Source organism: Triturus cristatus, chromosome 10, assembly GCF_964204655.1.
Source record: "Triturus cristatus chromosome 10, aTriCri1.1, whole genome shotgun sequence".
Taxonomy (NCBI): domain Eukaryota; kingdom Metazoa; phylum Chordata; class Amphibia; order Caudata; family Salamandridae; genus Triturus; species Triturus cristatus.
The window spans coordinates 804,904,775-804,928,728 of NC_140593.1; the positions used below are offsets into that span (position 1 = coordinate 804,904,775).

Sequence of the window (23,954 nt, forward strand, 5' to 3'; positions counted from 1 at the left end):
GTAATCAGTGCTTTACTGCTTTGGCAATTGTCCTTATTGGCTGATGTTGCATTTTGATAGGACATGGTTTTCATTTAAAATCATTTAAACTTTAAACTTCTGGGCAAGGCTGACAAAAGCCCACAAGGTCACTGCATCTTGTATCTCTGAATATAAATTGCATTTTCTTTAGAAATGTCTCATTCATGGAAACCCATGTTATTAGTAAAGCCGAGTCTGTCTCATCTGCCACTGTGTTAAAGTGCCACTGCCGTATTTCAGTTAAAGGGTGATTACGGATTAGCAATCACACACTTCCTCAGATCAACAGGCGAAAAAAATGTCCATTACTCCTAGTACTAAATGGTATTAAGGAAGAACGTGCCCCTTTGGAGCAGTTCTTAACATCGTATCCTATGCTGATGACACCCAGCTCATCCTTTCACTCACCAGAGACCCCACCACCGCAAAACTCAACTTCCAGAGAGGAATGCAAGAAGTCGCAGTCTGGATGACCAACAGCTGCCTAAAACTCAATGCTGAGAAGACAGAAGTCCTCTGAACCACCCCTTCAGCATGGGACAACACCTGGTGGCTCACCGGCCTCGGAACCCCCCTACCCCCAAGGACCATGCCAAAAACCTCGGCATCATACTCGATTCATCACTCACCATGAACCGACAGGTCAACGCTATCACCTCCAGCTGTTTCAACACCCTCCGCAAGACCTTCAAATGGATCCCCCCCGAGTCAAGGAAGACGGTCACCCACGCATTATTCACGAGCCGACTGGACTATGGCAACGCACTTTACGCAGGCATCAACAAGTCCCTACTCCTCAAATTCCAAACAATGCAGAACAAAGCAGTCAGACTCGTCCTCGGCATCCACCGGCACAAACACATCAGCCAACACCTGCGGAGACTCCACTGGCTCCCCGTAGAGAAGAGAGTCAGCTTCAAAATCCTCACTCATGCCTACAAATGCCTACACAACAACAGACCCAAATACCTCAATGACAGAATAAACTTCCACCTACCCACAAGAAACCTGCGATTGTCCAACCTTGCTCTGGCTGAAACCCTGCGCATCTACAGAGCCAAAGCAGGTGGAAGATTGTTCTCTCACATTGCAGCTAAATCCTGGAACGAGCTACCGGCGGACATCAGATGCGCCCCCTCCCTGAATACCTTCAGGAAGACTCTCAAGACTTGGCTCTTCGGCTGAATGGAGCTGCTTAACCCCCCCCCCCCCCTCCCAGTGCCTTCAGACCCTCACGGGTGAGTAGGGCGCTTATAATTTCCTGATTTGATTGATTGGTTCTAACGTAGTATACGAAGTGTACATAAAGTGATAATCAAAGTAAGAATTTTTATTGGCAACTTTTCATTGTGTTACTTTATCCTTGTTGGTTGTTGGTATTGGGGCACTGCAGAGCCAGCCATCAGCATCATTTCACTCAATGCCACAGTTTCACACCACAAAATTCAACTCCACACATTTCCATTTTACACCACATTTTTCAACACCAAAGAATATAATTCAACTCAACATCACAATTACACGACACACTACATACATCCAAGCCACACCACAGAATTCCACTTCATGCCACAAAATTCAACAGCACACCACATAATTAAACTCCACTTCGCAAAATACCATTCCACAAAATTACACTCCATGACACACAATCCCACTCCACGTAATTCCAGTACACTCAATACCACATAATTACTATCCACATAATACTACAGCACACCATGCCACATAACTCCAAAACACAAATATATACTACATAATTCCACTCCACATCACATACATCTACTCCACGCCACTCCATAACTCATGGGTAAAAGACATTGTCGTTTACAACGCCAAAAGCTCTAACTCTCGCAAAATTCAGCATTCGATAAGATGTTGTCTAATAAGAAGAGGCTTCAGCATCGGGGGGGGGGGGGGGGGGGGGGCAGCGGTCGCAGCTTTCAACAAATCGTACTTGAAAGTAATAAATCGTCTTTCCTCATTACACGAGGGATCTAATCATGACCCACAGAAGTGCATCCTTTGTCCACATGGGGTCCCCCGCATCATCATAAGAATTAGGCAAAATACTCGCAGACCAGTGTTTAGGACCTAAACAATGAAAGAGCGAAGAAGACATTGTATGGCTCCGCCTCTGGTAGTAAACGAAAGCTGAGGACCAATCCCAGGTCTGCTGCGGCGATTGGTGGACAGCGTCCATAGACTCTCGCTTCAGTGGTATAACATTAACAAACTTTACTTCGCATTCATCCAAGAAACACAGCCAGCCCTCAGACACTGCAGCGATTGGTGGCTTCAGTCATTGTCAGCCGGGTGTAAACACCGGTGCTTGGAAGAAAGGATCATTGTTGAAGCGGTACAGCAGGAGAAGCCGTTTGATCTGCGAAAATGAGTGTGCCAGCGGAGAAAGGTGAGAGCTTATACCGCGCGTGGTCGAATTAAGGAGACGGGATCCGTGGATAAAGAATTCCTAGGGGGACGTGCAAGAGCTATTGCAACATAGACATAAAAGATGGACTAGCGCTGCTCAATTAGAGGCGGTGGACATATTGGAATGTGGATTTTTATCTTGCTGTTATGTCTTCATTAACGATTTTTTATCTTGCTGTTATGTCTTAATTAACGATCGCTACTTTCTAGCTAAGTCTTGGCGCTTATGAAGTTATAATTAATCATGGTACGAATAGTGGCGTGTCGGTTGGTATTTTAACAAATCTGACCAAAGTTTTTCGAAATTCATATGCAGTAGTTAAACGAATGTGCATGCTTTTTTTCAATCTTAAAGTTCTTCTGCCATTTCACGTAGCTTGGAGGTAACAGCGGTCGTTTTCGTTCCAAGATGATGGCTATGATATGTATTGTGATCTATCCAGAGAAGGCTTCCAAGCCGCTGTCATGTGAGGTAGTCTATAGCTGCCAAGTTTTCAGACTGCTTATGTGTGTCATCTTGGTGGTTACAGTGTGCATATGAGTGACATTCCACTGCCAAATGAGTGACACTTTGAGTGAGAGTGCTTTTCTGTGAGTTTCCGATTATTATACCGAGACATAGCACAACATTTAAACACACTTAAAAAGAGTCAGAACTATTGCAGGTATAATACAAGCTTGTAAACATTATCAGCTAACAGATTAATAATGATTTTGTTGTAACTTTTCAGATTTGAAAATGTTTTAAGTCTGAAAAGATGTGTTTGTGAATTAATAATGACTAAGATCTATGAAAGGGCTACTGGTCTTTGGAGTTCTCATTCTGTTTGCTACTTGTCGTGTCCTCACAGTAACAATAACGACAGACACAGAGGGTTCTCTTTGGGACACTTTATTTCTTGTCCTCACACCAGCATGGCTCTACCCTCAACTGCCGACCTGTTCCCCTTCTCCGCCCCTTCCTGTCCAGTCAGTCCTCCCCTTACTCCACCCACTCTGCTCCGCCCACGCAACTACTAGACCACCTCATCTCTACATCTCCCCCTTTGTTAGCAAAGAAATGAGTCACCAAGAGTTACATCTCTTCAATCAGCCGCTTGGGTTGGCGGATCGTTTGTCGTGGTCGGAGTGTGCGGCCTTCAGGTACTGCAGTGGTTTCGGCGCCGGGTATCTGTCCCGGGTGGCGGTCACCATCGCTCTGTGTTTCAAGTTGTCGAGTTCTTGAAGGTGTCATTCGCAACTCGAGTGTCTCTTGTAGAACTGGGCTGCACTTCTGAAAGTGGGACACATTTCGGGTTACGCGCCTGTTGTCCGACTCCGCTGTCAGCATGGTGCCTTTCTGTCGAGTGACCGTCAGAGGTTCCGCTCTGAACCTGCTGTCCGTCTTCTTGGATTGCTCCTGCTTAACGACCACGCAGTCCCCTTCGTGGAACGAGAGAGAACGAGCCCGTCTTCTGCCATCCGCGTACGCCTTCATGCTTTCTTTGCGAGCTTTGTCGGTGGCTTCCACTTCCCGATGAACACGGCTGGGGGAAATGGGTCGCAGCGCTCCCTCCCAGGTGGGTATCCGGGTCCTGACTGGGCGTCCCAGCATGAGTGTGGCCGGGCATTTGCCTGTGGTGGCATGCGGTGTCGTCCGATATGCTCGGAGTACATCATTGAGGGCTGCTTGCGGGTCTCTCTTGTCCAGAGCGGCCTGTTGGAATGTCTTTTTGAGAGTGGCCATGAATCTTTCTGCTGTGCCGTTGGCCTGCGGCCATAGTGGTGTTATCCGTCGGTGCCGCACGTTCATGAGCGTCAGGAAGTCACTGAATTCCCGGCCATTGAAAGGAGGCCCATTGTCAGTTTTCACCTCCGTGGGTATACCCCAAGCTGCAAAGACTTCATCCAGGATGGTGAGCGTGGCAGCTGCGTTGGTGGATGGTACGAACCGGGCGATGGGAAATCGCGAGTATTCATCTATTATGACCAATACGTACTTGCCCGACGGCATGGGGCCGTAAAAATCCATTGCTAGTTCTTGCCATACTCCTGGTGGTAGGGGCGTCATCTGAAGTGGAGCTGGCGGGTCTCCTTGCCTTACCACTTGACACTGCAGACAGTCTTTCAGAGTATGCTCTACCATTTTGTCCAGGAAAGGGAACCAGACACGTTCACGAAGTGCTCTTTTCGTTGTGACTACTCCTCGATGGCTTTCGTGTGCCAGGTTGACGACTCCCTGTCTCAGTTGCTGGGGAATTACGATTCGGTTGTCTCGCAACAGTAGGCCATCCGGTGTAACAGATAGTTCTTCACACACATTCCGGAATGCTTGCCACTCTTGGCGCTTTGTGGTGTCACCCCTCTCGTCCTCCGACTCTTCGTGCCGCCACCTGTTCGTTTGAACTCTTCGGATCACCTGTTGCAGCATGGTATCTTGCTGGGTGGCGTCCAGGATGGCCTCTAGGGGGACCGCTGGTGGCCGCGCTTGGTCCACCACAAAATGGATATATTCGTCTGCCATGGACGGTGTGTGACGCTGCGAGTCTTCCGGGTGGCGCGACATGTAGTCGGCCGGGTTGGCAGCCTTCCCTGGCTTGTGCACGATTGTGAACGTGTATTCCTGCAGACGGAGTCCCCACCTTTCGATGCGGGTGGCATTTTGGACCGGGGGTTGCCATAGATGGTGACGAGCGCCTGATGGTCTGTTACCATGGTGAAATGCTTCCCGTAGATGAACACGTGGAAGTGTTCACACGCCCACACCACCGCAAGGCTCTCCTTTTCCGGTTGGGAGTAGGCCTTCTCCGTGTCGGAAAGGCTCCGGCTGGCGTGCGCCACAATGTGACGTTGGTCCGTGTCCTTGTCATATTGGGCCAGGATGGCACCCAGCCCGACGGGGCTTGCGTCCACTGTTATTTCGGTCTTGCGATCCGGGCTGAAATATGCCAGGCTTTCCACCGTGCCCACGGCTCTCTTTATGTCCCGGAATGCTTGCTCGCATTCGGATGTCCACTCAAACACCTGTCCCTGTTTGGTGAGAGTGCGAAGAGGGTGACTGATTGTGGCATAGTCCTTAATATATCTTGAACAGTAGCTCGCCATGCCTAGGAAGGACCGCACATCACTGACGTCAAGTGGACTCTTGGTGCTGTTCAGAGTACTCACTTTGTCAGGGTCTGGTTGCATTCCGGCTCCTGAAAAGATGTGGCCAAAGAATTTCAGTTGCGACTGGTGAAATTCGCACTTCTCTCTGTTGAGCGTGAGGTTGGCTTCCAGGAGGGCATGGCAAACCCTGTCTAGGGCCGTGTCGTGGACTTGGAGTGTTGCCCCGTAGACTAGAATGTCATCGCTGTAGTTCAGCGTATTTGGGATGTGATGTATTGTTTGTCGGATGGCTTCTTGAAATATTTCTGCGGCTGATGAAATGCCGAAGTTTAGTCTCTTGTATCTGAACAACCCTAGGTGCGTTGCAAATGTCGTGATGTAGCGGGAGCTCTCGTGTAGTTCCAACTGATGGTAGCCTTTGTTTAGGTCCAATTTAGAAAACACCCTCGCCCCATTGAGGGCGGCGATCATGTCACTTAAATGAGGTCCTGGATGACGCTCCCTCTCAATGGCGGTGTTGGGCATTCTCATGTCCACACAGAGTCGGACTTTCCCTGGTGTTCCTTTCTTCGGTACTATCACGACTGGAGATACCCACGGTGTGGCGCCCTCTGTCCGTTCGATGATGTCGGCGTCCAGCAGGTCTTGCAGCTCATCCTCCACCGCTTGCTGGAGGTGGAACGGTACCTTCCGCGGGTGTTGGGCAACCGGGCGGACCTGGTCATTTATGTGGAGGCGGATCTGGCCTCTGTTCATTTTGCCGAGTCCGGAAAACAGCTTTGGGAACTTGTGTATGGTGTCCTTGTCACTGTTGACGCGGTACAGGATCTCCACCAGCTTCAACCGTTCAGCAGTTGGTAGACTGAGGAGACAGTCTGCTTCCGGTCCCTCGATGACGTGAATCACGGCCGGAATAGATGTTGTTTGATGCCTCAGTGTCGTTGAAAACTTCCCAAGGCATGGGAGCGGCTTCCTGGACATCCAGGTGTAGACACGCACGTGTGCGGGATTGAGCCGAGGCCGAGGGTTCATCTTCTTATATTCTGTCACTGGGATGTAGTTGAGGGATGCCCCGCTGTCCATCACAAACTTTGTGGGATGCGTGCCAACGCTGATGTCCAGTCGAGGGTATTTTTTAAGCTGGTCTGGATCGGCAATCATGTTGGCATATTCTACGGAATACTCATGTTCACTGGATGGTGATTCAGAGTCTCTTGATGGTGATCTTCTAGACCACCTTGAAGACCGTGACTCCCTGCTGGACTGGGAGGACTTGGAGGAGGACTTCCGGCGGTCACGTACCGCTCGCGCGTGATGGCGGCGCGTCTCGCCTCTTGGTGACCTCGTGGAGGCTTTTTCTTTCTCCCGGCGGTAGTCCCCGCACATGGTCTCAAAATGATTGTTGCGGCCACACTTGTGGCATTTCTGTCCCAGGGCCGGGCACGCCCCGATGTGTGGGAAGTCGTACCCGCATCGGTAGCATCTTCTCAATGGCGCCTTCGTCCCATAATCCTGACGCCTGCTTCTCTTCCCCGAGTCAGGCCGTCGATGGCCAGGGCGACGGTGGTGTCTCGATGGCGGCCGAGCTTGTCGTTCCCGCTCTCTCGACCCCCGGCGAGGGCGGTCGGTGCGTACTTGGCAGACCACCTCCTTGCGATCCACGCGTCCTGCCTCCATTGTCTTGGCCTGCTCTTCAGTCTGATCATGGAGCCTCGTGATCTCTTCTATTTCATCCAAGGTGTGACTTTTTTTCAGTAATTTTCTGCGTAGCGTCTCCGACTGGCAGCCGTCGATCACCCGCAGGCGTATGGCGTCGTCCGTCGAGAACTTGTCGAATTCACAGTGGCGCGCCAGTCGCCGCAACCTTGTGATGTATGAGCCCATGACCTCATCCTTTTCTTGTCGCGCTCTTTGGAACACGTATCGTTCGTAATCTACGTTCTTCTTGTGCACGAACTTTCGATCCAGGGCTGCACGCACACTCGCATACGTTCCCGCGTCTGCGGCGGGGAGTTCCTTTATCATCTTGCTGACGTCCTTGCCCACGAGGTTTCGAAGTGCGATCAGTTGATCCTCGTCCCCCGTCACCTTCGAGCCCTTAATGTAGTCCTCAAAGTCTTCAATCCACTCTTCCCAGCGAGGGCCCATGCTGCTCCCAACCACGAGCGCTAAGGGTTCTGGGGGGCGCAGGTGCGATAGCCCCATGATGATCGGCTTCGCATCCTGGCGCGTTGGAGACTGGGCTGGGGATCCATGGTTCGACATCGTTTTGCACGTGTGATGCGTGCAGCTTCGGCGCAGTGCAGGCCCAGGGAATCCTACGGGGAATCTTGTGCGCTTGATTCAAGTAGTTTCCCCTTTTTTTTTTTTTGTATTTGCTTGTGCTTGTTGAAGTTTCAGCGTTGCCTGACTTCAAAATGGCCGCCCGGGCCTATTTGCATGGGGCGTCTGAGAGTCCGCCTGACTTAAAGATGGCCGCCGGCTGGAGAACGTGTGTAGACATCACACGTGGTGCCGGGCTCTCGATTCATTCATTCCAGGACGGCGCGCTGCTCAGACGGCCCCTCTCATCGTCCGCTTTTACTCACAGCTTCACAGCAGGTAGGCGGGTGGGTGGAGTCCTCGCACTCGCTGCTCCGACCTGGCCTGGGAGACGCGCGTGTCAGCGCCGTCGCTTCTCTTCCTGCCTGTCACGGTGTCGGCCCTTTCCCACCGCAGGGCACTCGCTCCTTCAGCTGCGGGGCTCTCACACGCTCCGGGGGTGTGTCGCGAGTGGCGGCGCTTTCGCTGGTTTCTTTGTGACCAGCCCTTCGCCAGCTCTGTCAGCGTGCTGGTGTTCCGGGAGAGCATCCAGCTCTATCCCATCCTCGTCGCCAGCTGTCGTGTCCTCACAGTAACAATAACGACAGACACAGAGGGTTCTCTTTGGGACACTTTATTTCTTGTCCTCACACCAGCATGGCTCTACCCTCAACTGCCGACCTGTTCCCCTTCCTGTCCAGTCAGTCCTCCCCTTACTCCACCCACTCTGCTCCGCCCACGCAACTACTAGACCACCTCATCTCTACACTACTCTCTTCCCTTCACACTTCTTTCAATTGCAGTCTTTCACTGTTACCCCCTCTTTCACCGCATCTTTCTGAAATCCTTAATCTGCATATCTTACATGCCATCTCTTTCCTCTTCATCACAGTTTTTTCACTGCGGCCTGCATGCGCGACGTGAATGGCCCCTGTCACTACACCCCTGCCAGCTCTCTCTCTCTTCACCTGTAAACACACTATTTACTAATCATGCTATAAATATTTTGACATCTGTTTATCACTCCTTCATACACTTTCATGTGAAATCAAAGTTACAGTTGGCTCATATGTGATCATCACTCTGCAGAGAGGCAATGGACTGGATGGTCTCTGACCCACCTACAGGTACTGTCAAAAGCTCTCTGTGCCTTCAGCTTTTGCCATACAGCTCTCTATTATTCTCTATAATGTGTCACTCTGGGGTACTTAACAGCCTTGATATCAAGGTCAGTTGCCAAGTACGATGCATGTTCACTTCTATATCACGCCACCCCAATGCTGCAGGGTAAGGGTAGCATGGGACTCTATTACCTTTAATCTGCCTATGTCTCTTGTCTTTGCCCAAGATAATAGATTGACACAGCATCTGCAGCGCAGGGTGGCAGAGGCGATCTGTTTGAGTGTCCCAGAGATAGTGCAATATAGTCTGCCACCCACTTACATAACAGCCTAGAGCACAGCTTTCCAAACTTTTCATGTTGGTGACACACCTTTTAGACAATCTTCATTTTGCGACACGGTAATGCGAGTGAGCGTAACGAGCGAGCCCAAACCACCCCCTCTCCCCCCCCCCCCGAGAAAATTTTGAAAAAATAGTGGGCAAATGGTGCTTTTTCAAGGAAATGTGAGAAAGCAGGAAGGTTGATAAAGAAATTGTGAATCTGTTCTAACAAAGACAGTGACTGGCAATACTGGGTGTAAGCAAGGTTAGGTTTCTGCCTGCAAACAAGAATATAATCACGCACACATTGACACATGCCCCAGTGATTTACAGCACAAAAAGGGCGGGTGCACGCACTGCCAACCCTTTCAACCATGCACAAAGTCCGCCTGCTGCCTTGCTGAATAAGAGTTATACAAAAATCCGTTCAGGAAGGGGGAATTGTGAGTGGTAAAACAATCATGCAACTTATCAGCCGGTCTCTGCCATTGAACTCAGGTGGGTCCGCTTTCCTCAGCGCACTAACATCAATTCCTATCTCCCTACATTGCTACACTACCACCTTCGGTGCCACTCTACCTCTCTAGATAGCATAACATGCACCCTACTATGCTTCATTAGCATCACATACCACTACCAGGCATTGCTGTACTTTCACCACAGCGCTGCACTTACACTGTCTTCACAATTATTTTTATGGGTGGTTTATAAAGCGTGGCATATATTCTGAGGGGTTTGTTAGCTTTCTAGAAAGGTCCCAGTTCTTTTAACAGGAAAGGTGGTGGTGTTAGGTTTTTTCATGCAAGCAGAAACAGATTTCTTTGAGTTGTGTTTTCAATTTCTTTCTGTTTAGCTGACAGGTTGATTGAGATCTCAAAGTCAGGTACAAGTTGATCCAAAGAGTGGCCTTAAACGCATGGCGACCTTCATTCGTGCCTCTTTCTTTTGAACCTAAGATCGGGTAAAGCTTAGCTGGTTCTCACTTACTACCCATTTCCTTTACAAGGACTTGTGTGGCTGTAGGCACAGCCCAGTGCTGTGAAATAAAAAGAAGGCTGGCCGGACGTCAATTATTACAGCAAACGCAACACAGACTAAATACCTTTCTCAGTGTTTGTTTTCTTCTATACCTCCCAGCTAAACTGAGTTCAAAATTGAACATCAAAATGTTTCCAGTATTCTATAATTGATTTCTGCACCCCCAGGTTTCCTTCAGTACAGCAAAGAAGGAAGCTTCTGGCAGTCCTTGTATGAGCGAGCATAAGTTTGCTCAACAGACGACTCATTAATCTTTTCTGCAACTATTCACAAGGACCAATGCAACTCGCAGGGTCTATTTACCAAGGTAATTCATCCAGTGGTTAAAAGAAACACGTGCTAATTCAAAACCGCTCTCCAATATCAACATTGTAATTTGCAGAGGTGCAGGTACATAAAGCATGAACACCGCCTGTGCAACGGAACCAACAAAGTTAGAAAAGGGAATTTATAGGTTCAAGTTTGTATGTAATTTGTACAGGGTTTTTATAGATGATTTTTATAGTCTGTGAAATGGCGTATGCTGTGAGGTGCTTGACTGAACGATGCACAGAACAGGAAGATAACGGAGTGACCTGCTCCCTAAGATTCCAGTTGTGGCTCTGTACTTCCCTTCTATTTGATGTTGGTAAGTCTTTTTTTTCCTCACAGTGCTTCAGTTAGAAGCACTGTAAATCGCGTGTGCACTTGACCTGTCACTGCTTCTTTGCTTAAGTGGTTACCGTTCCTGTTGGCGAGATCTGTATATAATCTACAAGGGGGCCAGATAAAATAGGGGGCGCAAAGGAGAGAAAAGGGCAAGCGATAGAAAGGGACTGGAAGTTTGAAGGAAATAAGGAGTGCAAGAAAATAAACACCGCGGTGCTATCGAGAATTGCAAGCATTTAAACAGAAAGAATGAATTTACTCTTACAGATTTAATAACCACCTCCACGGCTCCTAATGTATCAAAACTGAGTCTGTCTTTGCAGAATTCAAATCTGTGACTCTGCAGCCGGCATGCAAACCATCCCGCACTGAACAGGATGCTGACAAATGCTCCGTCTCTCACAACGCAAACAAAAGAGCTTTGTTCCTCAAACCCGAGGGCAGAAAACAACAAACTGTTATGAACGCACAACAGAAAACGAAGTAACAGGCCGAAAAACTTACTGAGCGCCTGGGATGGGGAGCAGAGGTGGTCACTGCGTCGCAAAGTAAACAAGGCCTCGTGCTCAGCTCACGCTCGTCTAACGCTTCTTCTTCCTCGGCGTACTGCGTCACTGAATGCAAACGTCCAAGAGAGCATTCGCCCTAATCTGCCTGCAGACGTCATGGTCCTGCGACACACCCACACATGGGAGGCGACACAGTACTGTGTCGCGACACACAGTTTGGAAAGCTCTGGCCTAGAGGATCGCGCAGCATGAAAAAAACAAGCATTGGCATAGCCAATAGGTCTCGCCTTTGGGACCTTGTAAGTGTTTAGCCATGCAGCACATTATCACCCACCGGGCAGATTATGGATCTGATGCAAGCCGGGGTCTTACGGCAGGATTGAAATCTATTCTAGAGCAGGATTTGGAGAGATGGCAGATAGGTGGAGTAAAGGCAGATAGGCGAAGGAGTAAAGGCCTTGGGTCTGAGGCAGACTCGATCTGGATCCAGTAGACTCTGGGAAGTCAGAGTCGGCCACGAATTTAAGTGCAGACCAGAGATCTAGTCCAGTCTGGGCATTCGATTCATGCTGTAAGGGACTGGTGCGAGATGGGGATCCACTGCTGGCTGGGGATCACGTGAATGTGAGAATCCTGTGCAGACTGCTAATAATATGAGGGGGGATATTCATTCAATGAGAAAAATAATAAATTGAATTCTCTGAATATAACTCAATAACTCCAAATGAAATTCATATATATTAAAGGCATAACATATACACACACATAGGATTATTTTATAAATTAATACAAACAACACAATACAAATACAGTGCATAAATTGTTACATACAAAAATCCCAAAACGATAAATTAAACATACATTGATCACATATAGATATTATTAATTCATTCAACGTCAAATTCATATGAGACAGCCCTATGTTAAACAAAGCAATTAAATTCAACAATTAGGTGGTTAAGATGGACTAAGACGTTTGATTTATCATATACGTCGACGTTTCGACCCCCTCAAATGCAACATGAGATTATAGATCATCAGTATGGGGTCTTCATCAGGACTAGAATGAGTGTGTGTTGCCTATCAAGAAAAAACGAAATGTATTTATGTTAAACATATGATTTAACTAATAAGGGAGAAAAAATTATTATTCACGGAGTCTAAGATTGTCGATTTGAAAAGGCTCACCGTATCAATCGGGTTGAGAGCCTCACAATGCTGTTTATCAATCACAGACAATGAGAGGAAAGGAAAGAAGGGGCCACCATGTATCCATTCCACCTTCTTCTACGACCTTTAAAGGAAAGAAGAGGAACTCTTGTCAATGTTTCAATATTTATACAGTTTCCATACGTTAATTAAGAATGCATGAAAAAGCAACAAACACACCTATTGTGTAAAAATTTCACAATTCCATATATTCGTAATGAACGCAGTGCAGGGATAGCCTTCCGTTTTGACCAACACTATCAATAGCGATTTCCTATTTGGACGAAGTAAAATGAATTACTAATAGCATGCTGAACTTATTCTCAGAATGTACAAAAATGGCGTAATTTAAAAACTAAAAAACAAAGTACACCTACTTCGGGCCATTGTGTTGGAAGACACCCGGAGGTTCTAATAAGGATTGATGAATGTATTCTCACAGGGCACTGACCTAGTCGAGGTGCTCACGGTGATCGAGTATATTATTTTATCTTGTCAGCTGTTAAAAAGGAATTTAATTAATTACATGATAAATAGAGGTCATTCCATTAGACACTCCATTTAGAAGAGTCCTAAGATCTTACCTACAGTGTATTGTCAGTCTGTAGGAGCACAGACCTCAGTTCAGGGCTCAGATTAATCAGGCGCACTCGTGCGACCTTGATCTCTGTAAAAACAAAAAAGGTCGGCCAGTCACCATATGCCTACTAAGAGTCAGGGCTCAATGAAATGGAAAGTCCATGGCTCGCTAGATAAATCTTACCTACAGCGTATACATCTGTTCAAGATATCGGGAAACGTTACCTCTCGCTTGGGAACCGCCGTACAAACTGAAAGATAAATTAATAGCATGTGACGTATACGAGGCAGGCTCAACAATTGGACGCGTCATCCCGGCAACCTGCGTCGAACGGAATGCTCGTCAGAGACCAGTTGCCACGGTAATGTGAAGCAAGACGAAACCACAATATAAACCTCATGTTTATGATACAAGTCCGGTCGGCCTGCACTTATTATATAACAAGAGGGGAGAGCTCAATCACGTGTATGCACGGAATTCAATTTAAAAAAACAGAGTTAAATGAATTTGTTGCCTGAGTTAAAAAACGCGTGCTCACTGATTACAACTATCCCAAATTGAGCTTGACCAAGGCAATTATACAGCGATTCCTTGGCATAGGGTGCATGCAGTCTGGTAGATACATTAGTAATTTTAAATTATTTAGCCCAGAGCAACACATATTGTTAACAATCCAATAAATACGAATGGTATCAAAGAGTATCCAAAGCATATTACACAGTTTTGACAATATCATACTTGTAAATTTCAAGCAGGATAGCACATGCCATAGAAACTTCATTCAATCAAGTTTTTAACAAGCGTACGGAATTAGATGTAGAAACCTCACAATGAGATATATTCCAACCAGTACAGTAATAAGACCTAAATTATTGAAGCAATGCAAAACCCACATGACATTGTAATCAGCCAGTATTGATTAGCGAGATCTGCCTAGAGATCTCTACGTGTTCATTCAGACCCCGGAGTCCTGAGTCAAGAAGATGTATCTATTTACACTCTCGAAGATTTAATATTGCTGATATAGAACCCCCTCTAGCATTGGGCACCCCCACGATAGTTTACGCTGGTGGGTGTTGGAAAAAATTGTGCCAAATGTTAGAGGTCATCTAACCCACTCCCACACTGGGGTAGGGACAATGCCACCCCAGCGGACTCAACCGAAGTGCGCTATCCCGGGGTTTCTATCTTATTTCAGGACAACCAATGGTCCAGTTTATATCAAAAGAATTAAAACTACCTAGGGGTATACTCAAGGAATTTCCTTTATTAATGAGTACCTCTGGTGTTGATTAAAAACAAAGGAAATGCTCAGTGGATGAAATATAATGATATATCTGACCATGCGGAATCTGTTAACTACCAACATGTTTCGATCAATAAATATACTAATGCTGGTCAAAATTATTTGTGAGGGTAATAGGACTCCCTAGCTATGCTATGCATTCATACCATGCAAAAAAGTAAGTTTTCTCCAACCAGATACACATCAAATTGGACGTAAACCCAAGTCATACTAAACTACAGGCTTCATGGTTCAGTGTGCAGGAACGCCACCTCTGTAGTCACACTTTCGTCAAGAGGAACTCATTGACTCTGCACCTAGTCCGGGCCCCAGTTCCACTGTTGCTTCACAAGCATAAGATGGTTTGGGACTTTGACCTGCTCTCTCTCCGGAATCTAGTGGCCGTGGAGGGAATACCCGACCCCACTCTCGGGCCACTCACCATGTAGTGTTGAATAAACTGACTGCAGTGGTGGCACCGGATACATCATATGAGGCGGGGTTCTTGATATTTGTTTATTTTGTAAGACAACTCCTCTCTCAATACTTAGCTGCCTCGCAGCAAGTTGATCCAGTGTCGCAACTGTGTCTCTGAGGAGCAGAGCCTCCAGAACACAATTTGTCCATTGCTGTGCATTGCCAAAACAATGTTTCTGACTGAAAAGTCTAAGAAAGCAACGAGTGAGTGCCTCAGGCTGCAGGATATTAAGCTGGGTGCTTTTATTTAGCAAAGGAACACCTCTCATGATTTCCCAATGTGTTGAGGAGTTATGTAAACGCATGGCTAATGCATTTTAGTTTGGTGATGCGGCACCAGCAATAAAAAGCGTTAGTGTAACCCCTGATGCGTGGTACCTTGCAGGGCTGATAGCCATGTTATTCAAGCTGTTCTGACTATCCACCTGCTGAGAGCAAGACTTTCCCCAGAGCACAGGTGGTACTTCGTGTTTGACCCCGCTAGAACAGCAGATAACGAGCTTTCTGCAGGTTGCTGCTGTGAAGGTAAAACATAAAAAATGCAGTTGCTGCTGCTGAATGTTTCCAATGTTGATAAATAAACACTGTAAATGGTATCAGTTCCTAGAAGGGAAAGAGGGAAAGCATACAACAACCTGGTCGGTTGTGAGAGGTTTATGGTGTCTCCAAGATAGGTGTGAGTGTGCAGAGAAGGGACAAAGGTACTCCTGTGTGTGAACTGTTGTGCCCTCACACACCCTTGCGGGTGTACAGCATCCTCATTGGGCACTGCTCCTCGTGGGGGTGGCGCTGCAGTCCCTCACGGGCCCTACTGGAGGGCTCTCTGACGGAGATCTTTTAGGAGTTGCCGCATTTGTGCATGTGGGTGTGTGGGTCAAGAGGTGGCGGTGAGTGAAAGATAAAATAACCCAGTAGGTGCCCTTGTCAGTTTATTAGGGGTCCTCTGGATTAGGCTAAAAGTAAAACGGGGATGGAGACGCAAATTATGCAGAATGAGAGGGGAAACCAAGCAAATCGATCCCGCTGCTCTCAACCCATGTGGTGAGTCACTGAAGTGTAAGATGTGGAAAAGGGTCGACATGTTTCGCGCTGTGTGTTGGTCCATAGTGGATCCTCGAGCGCTTCATCAGGACCAGTCAGATGAAAAAGAATACATGGGAATCAGGGATAGAGACGCCCTATATTCCCATCAAACCTACGTTGAGGTTGTGGTAAACAGATACTGTTGCTGGGACACGTTACTATACGTGTACCCTGTTCTCAGCCTAATGGAGACACAAAAAAAGAGGGAGGGGGGAAAAGAAGGGTATATAACACATCAGCAATATGATGATGGTCATGAGATTACTTAGTATGGTGCACGTGTGGTGTGCTGGTGAGAACATGCATACAGGTGGGTAGATTAGGTGTATGCTCAAAGTTGTTCTCATGAAGGGCAGTTAAAAATGGTCTATAGTTGATGGTTAAATCAACTGATAATGTTGATAAACCAGACGTAGACAGTCAGTAGGTTTCATTAGGACCACTCGTGATCAGAGGTCAAAGTAGGTAGGGTCTGTGGAGAACGACGTTCACATACTTTCTTAATTTAACGCTATCTCCTACCTATTGTTAAAAGACAACCCTCTTTGAATTGTTAATACCAACAGTTGAGTTTTCTTGGCTGAAAGAGAAAGGGAAGTGTTTGCTTGTGCTGTGGAGTGGAAGGAGGAACAGAGTTGAACAAGCATTGGCAAAACCAGTGGATCTCGCCTATTAGATCTATTGGTTTTGTCAATTACTTTTAGTCACATTGTTCAGCAGTGTTGCTGCTGTGCCGCATGATTGAAAGTAAAAAAACAAAAAGGATGCGGTCAGCGCTGTAGGAAGGTGGAATCTGACTACATGGTTGCCACCACTTTTTTCCTGGTGTTTTGATGGTTTTTGACTTAGTGTGGCTGGGAACCTGCTAATCAGGTCCCCAGCCTAGCTGTTTCCTCTCTAAATTGATTCCATGTACCTTAGGTACATCATAGATTGGATTCTGAGTTGCCCTTATAAGTCCCTAGTATATGGTATACTATGTACCCAGGGCATAGGTACCCCAGAGGCCTACCAGAGGCTGAAGCATGTATTATGTCACCTCTGGAAAGCCCTCCAAAATGACACCACAGGTCTGCTACTGTAGCCTGGGTAAGGTGGTGCATGCACCCCTCACTGAGATATAGGTTCACTATATCTCACCTATCACTGCACATAGAAACCTATCAGTCACCCCTATGGCAGGCCTTATCAATCCTGAAGGCAGGGTGCTTGGTTATATGTGAGAGGGTGCCCAGGCATGAGCTGAGCCCCTCTGCAGCCTTCGGAATCTATCCTCTGGGGTAGTCAGTAGTGCAGTCTGACCATATTCGCTTAAGTGCATTATAACTAAAACGGTTAATGCTAACTTTGGACTGGCTGCACGGAAACATGTTGTGTTTGGTGTCAAACACCTTGGAATAATACCCCCACATCAATAACTGGTTTGAGAATATGATCCCACCAGTCTAGAGGGTGAGACATGACAGCACCAGTATACCCGGTACCAACTTAAAAGAGCCCTGGCATCACAAAATGGATGCTGCAGCCACAGACACAGGTCTGGCCTCCTGCTGCTGACCGAGTGGGACGGGTATGCTCAGACGTGAGTCCCGTGCTCTCCATGCCACTGGAATAAACGTATACTGGCTGAAGAGGGGTGAAACTGCGAAATCGGTCCTAGGATGCTTGTTTCCAGTCCAGGGAGAACCTGGCCTGGCAGTTCGGGCTGGACTGTTGCCATTGGGCACAGGGTCAAGACTGATTTGCATATGGCTGGGTCCAAACTGGAATGGCATGGTGAGCAAAAAAACGATGGATTTAGGCCCAGATCTCTGTACTGGGGTGAATGTATGACATTGTTCTGCATTCTGTCCATCAATAGTTCTTTTTGCAGCTGACCGAAACTCCGGCCGGGGAGGCCTGGACAATAGGTTTCCTGTCACAGGGAGGTGTAACCACTTCCCAGACAGGCTGATGTGTATTGGGACTGGGTGGGAGCACTCCCAGAGTGCTTTGAAGTCCTGCACTGGGGGTACATTTGGTGTCCCTGTGCATAGTCCAGCTCAAACCGGTTCAGGGGCTTCCAGCCCCTGCTCTGGTGCGAAACTTGACAAAGGAAATGGGTGTAGCCACCCCTCTTTCAAAACCCTCCCATAGGTGGGTCCCCTGAGTTAGTCCAACCCCTTTCTTAGGTATAAGTAAGGAACACCTGGCAACAGGACTTTAGATATCCCTGGACGAAACTCTGCAACTGAATCCTGGAACTTCGACGCTCTACTCAGGATTAGAGGACAGAAGAAATCTCCCTTGGGGTCAAGGAGTGACTCGCCTGCTTGGCAGGCACCAACAAAGCAATTGCCGGTCTGCATCTCCGAAGCTCCCGCCGGACTCCGAAGTATCTGCAGCCCAGGAAAAGGATTTCCAGACTGCTCAGAGGCCGACCCGAGTCCCCAGCAAAGCTGAGTAACGTGGAACCGGAACTCCTGGTCACCATGCACTTTTGCAAGTACATCGGGTTCTCGACGACCCCTGAGGCTGTGCATTAGGTTACTTTTAGCCCACACCCCGAGCAGAGAATCAACCGAAGATTGTCTGCCTAGTCACCCCAAATCACCCTGAGTGACCCGTGGGCCGCCATTTTGTGATTCCTCTCGAGGTCCATTCGCGATCCCTGGTCTGTCGACTGGTGGGTCCCTGTGAAGGCAACTCTGATTTTCCTTGGGATTCCCTCTTTGCTCCAGAAGTGCCCTGACTCCCCACCGCGTGGTGAGTCCCTCAGACCTTGCTGGTCTGCACCGAAGCATCTTTCTCCTTTCTGCGTGGGTTGCTGTTGCCAAGGCTTGTTGTGTCCAATCTGGGCACCGATGCGGCAGCACTCGACATCCTTCGTGGGACAGCTCGAATCCAGCTCATGGTCGTCCTCGACGCCTCCTGGTCCTCGTGGCTGAAGAGTCCAGCTTCACCTTCTTCACCTGAAATCACCCGACATCGGTGGGCATTCGTCTGTCGTGCCCCTGGTCACTGGCTAGTGACCCAGACTCTATCCCCTCTGCTTTCAGGTTCTTCTATTTCTATCCAGGCTTGGATCTCCTCGGACACTTCACATCTTCCCGGCAGCAGCACTTCTTTGCCAGCTCCCATTGAAAACGACAACGCGACCCGACACCATATGACACCTATGCACCCAGATTCCCTGGGTGAGGTAACTTGAGTACTCCGGTGCTCCTGTGGGTGTTGACCCTAGAACTTCCTAAGTCCAAAAGGCTTTGGTCCTAGCTCATCTCTAAGTGTCCCTAATCTTTAAAAATCTAACTGCGACTTTCCCCATAGAAGCTAACGGGAGCTCGCGGCTGTGTTCTCACACTGCACACGGCCCTCGTGGGTCCCTCTGTGTCACTACCTTGGGTGGTTCCTTGGGGTCCCAGCGATTCTACAGGCTTTAGGCCTTGTGTCTAGTTAAGTCGTGGTTGTTATACCACTATTTTAATATATGGTTTGGCTCGCCCCTAGGGCCTGACGTGTATTTGTGCTATTTTACTGTAATATTTGAAGTGTAACTCGTGTTTAGACCTCTAGCCTCATAAAGAGACTAGTAGGGTGTGTTTAGAAATAAATACATATATTTTATATATATACCTGGTGTGGTTCCCTTTCATTTGGTCATTCAAGAGATTATAGACTGGTAAAACAAGCTGCTTTATATTCCTTCAAGACTTAGCCTGAAGGCTGCTCTCCATAGCTACCACTATGATAGCTTTCAATAAAGGTTGTCTTTAACCTATCATCAATAAGGGGTTGTTTGGACTGGTGCAAGGTGCCCACTATAATTGGTGGACAGCATATACCAGGCCAACTTCTCACAAGCGCTCTTTATTCTTTCTTTCAGTTATGCTACACAGCAGCTGTAGAACATGGCTAAAACACAATAAAAAAGCCAAGAGCTGTTTTAAGCTGATTCACAGCCCATCTAACAAGAAAAAATATCAATAGATTCTTCAGAAGTCCCTGTTTTTCTGCTGCTGAGTAGAGTGCAGCCGGAGATCGGTCTCATTACCAATCATGGCTAACAATAACATTGAACTTCTAGCTCTAATACCTGATGAAAAGATAAGCAATTTATCGGGATGAGAAAGTGTGTGTGTGTGTGGGGAAGCACACACTGCCTGCACCTATCTTGTAACTGTTAATTGTGTTAGAAAAGCTTGTGCTGCTTTATAAAATTAAATTATTGAAACTAGTGCAGGTGGAGCAGGATACCAGAGAGAGGAAGCACAGTGCACAAGGGGGAGCTCAGGGTACAATCATCTCTTCTCAAGCGTACATAGTCAGCATTGGGCTCAATCAATAAATCGGATCACTTGGTCAGCAGCAACCATAAGCTTCAATCCTGGATCTTCGTTAAACAACGTAATGCATTCTCTGAGTTCACTTAAGTACTGCTAACTGAACTGACAGACTTTAAAATAGTGATTTTCTTTTTTTCATTTTTTAAATGCTATTATTCTAGCAGAGTAAAGAAAGGCAAAAACAAGAAAAGTTATGGTGTGAAACATTATGCTATTTGCAGATAAGAAAAATAAACAATATACATAAAGATCAAAATGAATACGTGGTATAGCCACAAAGCATGAAGCTCGGTCTATAGCTATCGCATGGATCAGCTGTGAGGTTCAGTTAACTTGTGAAGTTACAATGACTGCTAAAGGAAAAGCCCAGAACTGGAGGACTGTGTCCTTGGTGACATAAAGTTACATGGTAGCATTATCAGACAACCATATCTTCATCCTACAAATGAGGTGCTGCACAGCTTAAGATAAAGACATACAATATTAAGAGGTGGTCCAAGTCATATTTTCATTCACTTTTCAAAAACTCAAAGAGCAATGCGTTAATTTCTCATGTACAACGAAAGCGGTGTTATTTGAGGCCAATGTAGACCAGGTGTTTCCCTGAAAAATTATGTGCATAACTCCGCTACAAGAGGGAATGTTTACACATATATTAATTTATGCAATTTTATATAGCGCAAACTTTACCCAGGTGAGTCAGCGCGCTTTACAATAGAGAAAAGTAAATTACATAAGGAATGAGGGTAGCATGGAAGAAGGTTAAACTACTTACCGGTACCTGTGGTGAAAGTTACAGATTAACAAGTTACAGTTTCATTCAAAATGACATAATATGAAAAGGTGGAGCAATTAGGGTTACATATTTACAAAATTGAGCTCTCATGAGTGCTATATGGCAATTAGGATCATGACCTAGGATGAGGTGCATTACTGATAGGAGTGTCTTTGGAAGAGAAGAGTTTCAAGATGTTTTGAAAATCCAGAAAGAGGTTGTGGTTTGAAGATTTGGAGGTAGCGAGTTCCAAATTCTAATCACATTACCTGAGAAGGATTGCTCCACAAGTCTTTTCCTTTTGAAAGTTGGAGGTTCGAGCAGTACATTTTCAGCATTGCGTGAAGGTCTGCAGCCGCCTGATATTTTGAGTTTGTTAGCCAGGTAGCGAGGGGGTCTAAGTGTGTAAGGCGTTATGGGTGATGCTGGCAGCCTTGTAAATTACCCTAGCTTCAATGGGAAACCAGCGAAGAGAAATCAGTATGGGTGTGATATGGTAATTTCTTTTGGCCCCATAGACTAAACGTGCCGCTGAATGAAGGATCATTAGCAACCACAGGGGCAGCCCAAAACACCTGAACCAGGGGCAGTCAGTGTATAATCCTAACAAAGGTTCAAGAAGCAATTTGCTTAAAAGTACACAATATATATATACAAAAATCAAATTGGCAGAGAAAACAGTTAAGATATAAAAGAAATAAGGGAAAAAAGGAAATCTACTCATATGCAAAAGATAATTTATACAAAATGATGACAAATGTATTACATATTCTAAAACAGTTAAGACAATTACGCTCAATACAGTGTGCTGGTATACAGACAATAAATATTAGAAACCAGACAGGTGGTAAACGAAACAATACACGTTACAAAAGAGGGAACAACATAAACAGAATTAATGTGTCCCTCGTTAATTTTATGGCCACATAAGCGTCTACGGCGTTTCGAACACTGTATAACTACACGGTCATCATCAGGACAAAGGGTTCCATTGAGCGTCGAGAAGTTCTGTCTAAAAAAAACTAGACAACCTTATGTCTTTGCATTGATGCAAGCGAACTTCCAATATATATTTAGAAAGGACGAGCATAAATTTAAAAACCGTCCCACAGAGTAAGCTTTCATATGGCTGAATCTATCCTTAAAATTTGGTAGATAATGCCAAAAGCCAAGTGAACAAATCACTGATGTACTTCCATTCTATATTAGGCAAATAAGTCCATATTATGGCGAAGAAATCGGAAAGCTGAATGAAGGATGACTTTCAGAGGGGATAGGTGGGTTTTGGGTAAGCTAGCAAGGAGAGAATTACAGTAGTCCATAATAACAAATTGTGTAGATTAATAGTGGTTGGTTTTTGCCCTTTGTGGGAAAGAAAACGTATCCTGTGGGTAAAAGTATCAATATTCGTGTCATATATTATGGTTCTAAAAGGATTGAAACACCTTACTACCCAAGGTGCAGTTAACAAGTGAGGTTAAAAAATCCCACCTGTATACAGTATTTATGCAATCAAAAACCAAGCACTTATGTAGTGTTGTATCAATATGAAATCCAAACGGTAAGGATAATATTCATATGAAAAAACAGTTTATTAACACAGAGAAAAAAATTATTGTTTTTGTTCTATACAATACACTTTAGTAGTTTCTTGCTTCACCACCACAGCGGACATGTGTTACGCCACCACATGCCTTTTTCAAGGCTGTAAAAGTATAGAAGCAAAATTAATGTAGAGTTAACTAGGCTTGAATGATATTGCTTATATCCTGAACGATAGAAAGCAAGTGAAGTTTGTGAAAAACTGAACAAAGTTAGAATGGGGGACAAGCAAAAATTATGTAAAGACTTCCAAAAGATCAAATTAGGTGATAGTGTTCCAGATGAAATCAAATTAAGTTGTTCAATTCCCTCAATCTGGATTTTCACAACACCTGTGATGAAATATGGAATGTGGAAAGAATCTGAATGAAAGATAGCAATATCATTTGGCAATCCAGTATCAGCCCAGAGTTAAGAGAGAAGTCACTGTTGATAGTCCTGTAATCTTTATCAGACCAACCTTCATAAGTTTAAGGGAGTATTCCAAAGAGAATGGTTACCTCATCTGAAAATTGTTGTCAAAGGTCCGTAACAGATGTAGTCACCTCCAGCAAATGCCACAGGAAAATGAAGAATGTGTAACTAACTAGTTGAGATCAGTATTGGGTAATACTATAAGTAATCCAAGGGTAACACTCACATATCTATGTTGAAAATGTGATAAGACTCATTCAAAGTCGTCGTTGGTATAGTCTGTTAGAAAGTCACGGATACCACATCCATTAACCAAGTCCTGCGGGATCATAGTATCACACGACAATGTAGATCATAGGTAAGGAAGAACTCCCAAGTCGTGACATGGTGATTAAGAATACCAAATATTCCAAGAGGGAAGGTAATTATTGTATATCATGGATCCTGTGTGTCAATAAGGGGAATAAGAGGTCTAGAACATGCAAAGTAATACAGTAAAAGTACAATAAAACGGGGAATAAAAGATCTCAAACTGCCCCACGCATATTGTCATTCAACCAGCTAGGTATAGTCATACATTTTATGGCTACATCCTTAGGTCAAGGTAACCCAATGCTTGGAAAGTAACAAATATTTAACGGAATCTTACCTAAGATAGTTTTTAGGATTATTAGAGACGAGGTTCCAAGTTAATGAGTATAGGAGTCCATAGTAATCTCCTTCC

The 23,954-nt window shown here is 46.0% G+C and overlaps 1 protein-coding gene across 1 annotated transcript in view; it reads left to right on the forward strand.

Moving 5' to 3' along the window:
- The first annotated feature begins 2,184 nt into the window (after positions 1-2,184).
- LOC146790038 (lysosomal dipeptide transporter MFSD1-like) overlaps positions 2,185-23,954 on the forward strand; it is a 103,172-nt gene continuing 81,402 nt past the window's right edge. Inside the window, exon 1 of the mRNA XM_085628368.1 lies at positions 2,185-2,434. Within this exon, the coding sequence (XP_085484494.1) occupies positions 2,413-2,434 (22 nt within the window). The 5' untranslated portion in view covers positions 2,185-2,412. The remainder of the gene's footprint in view (positions 2,435-23,954) is intronic.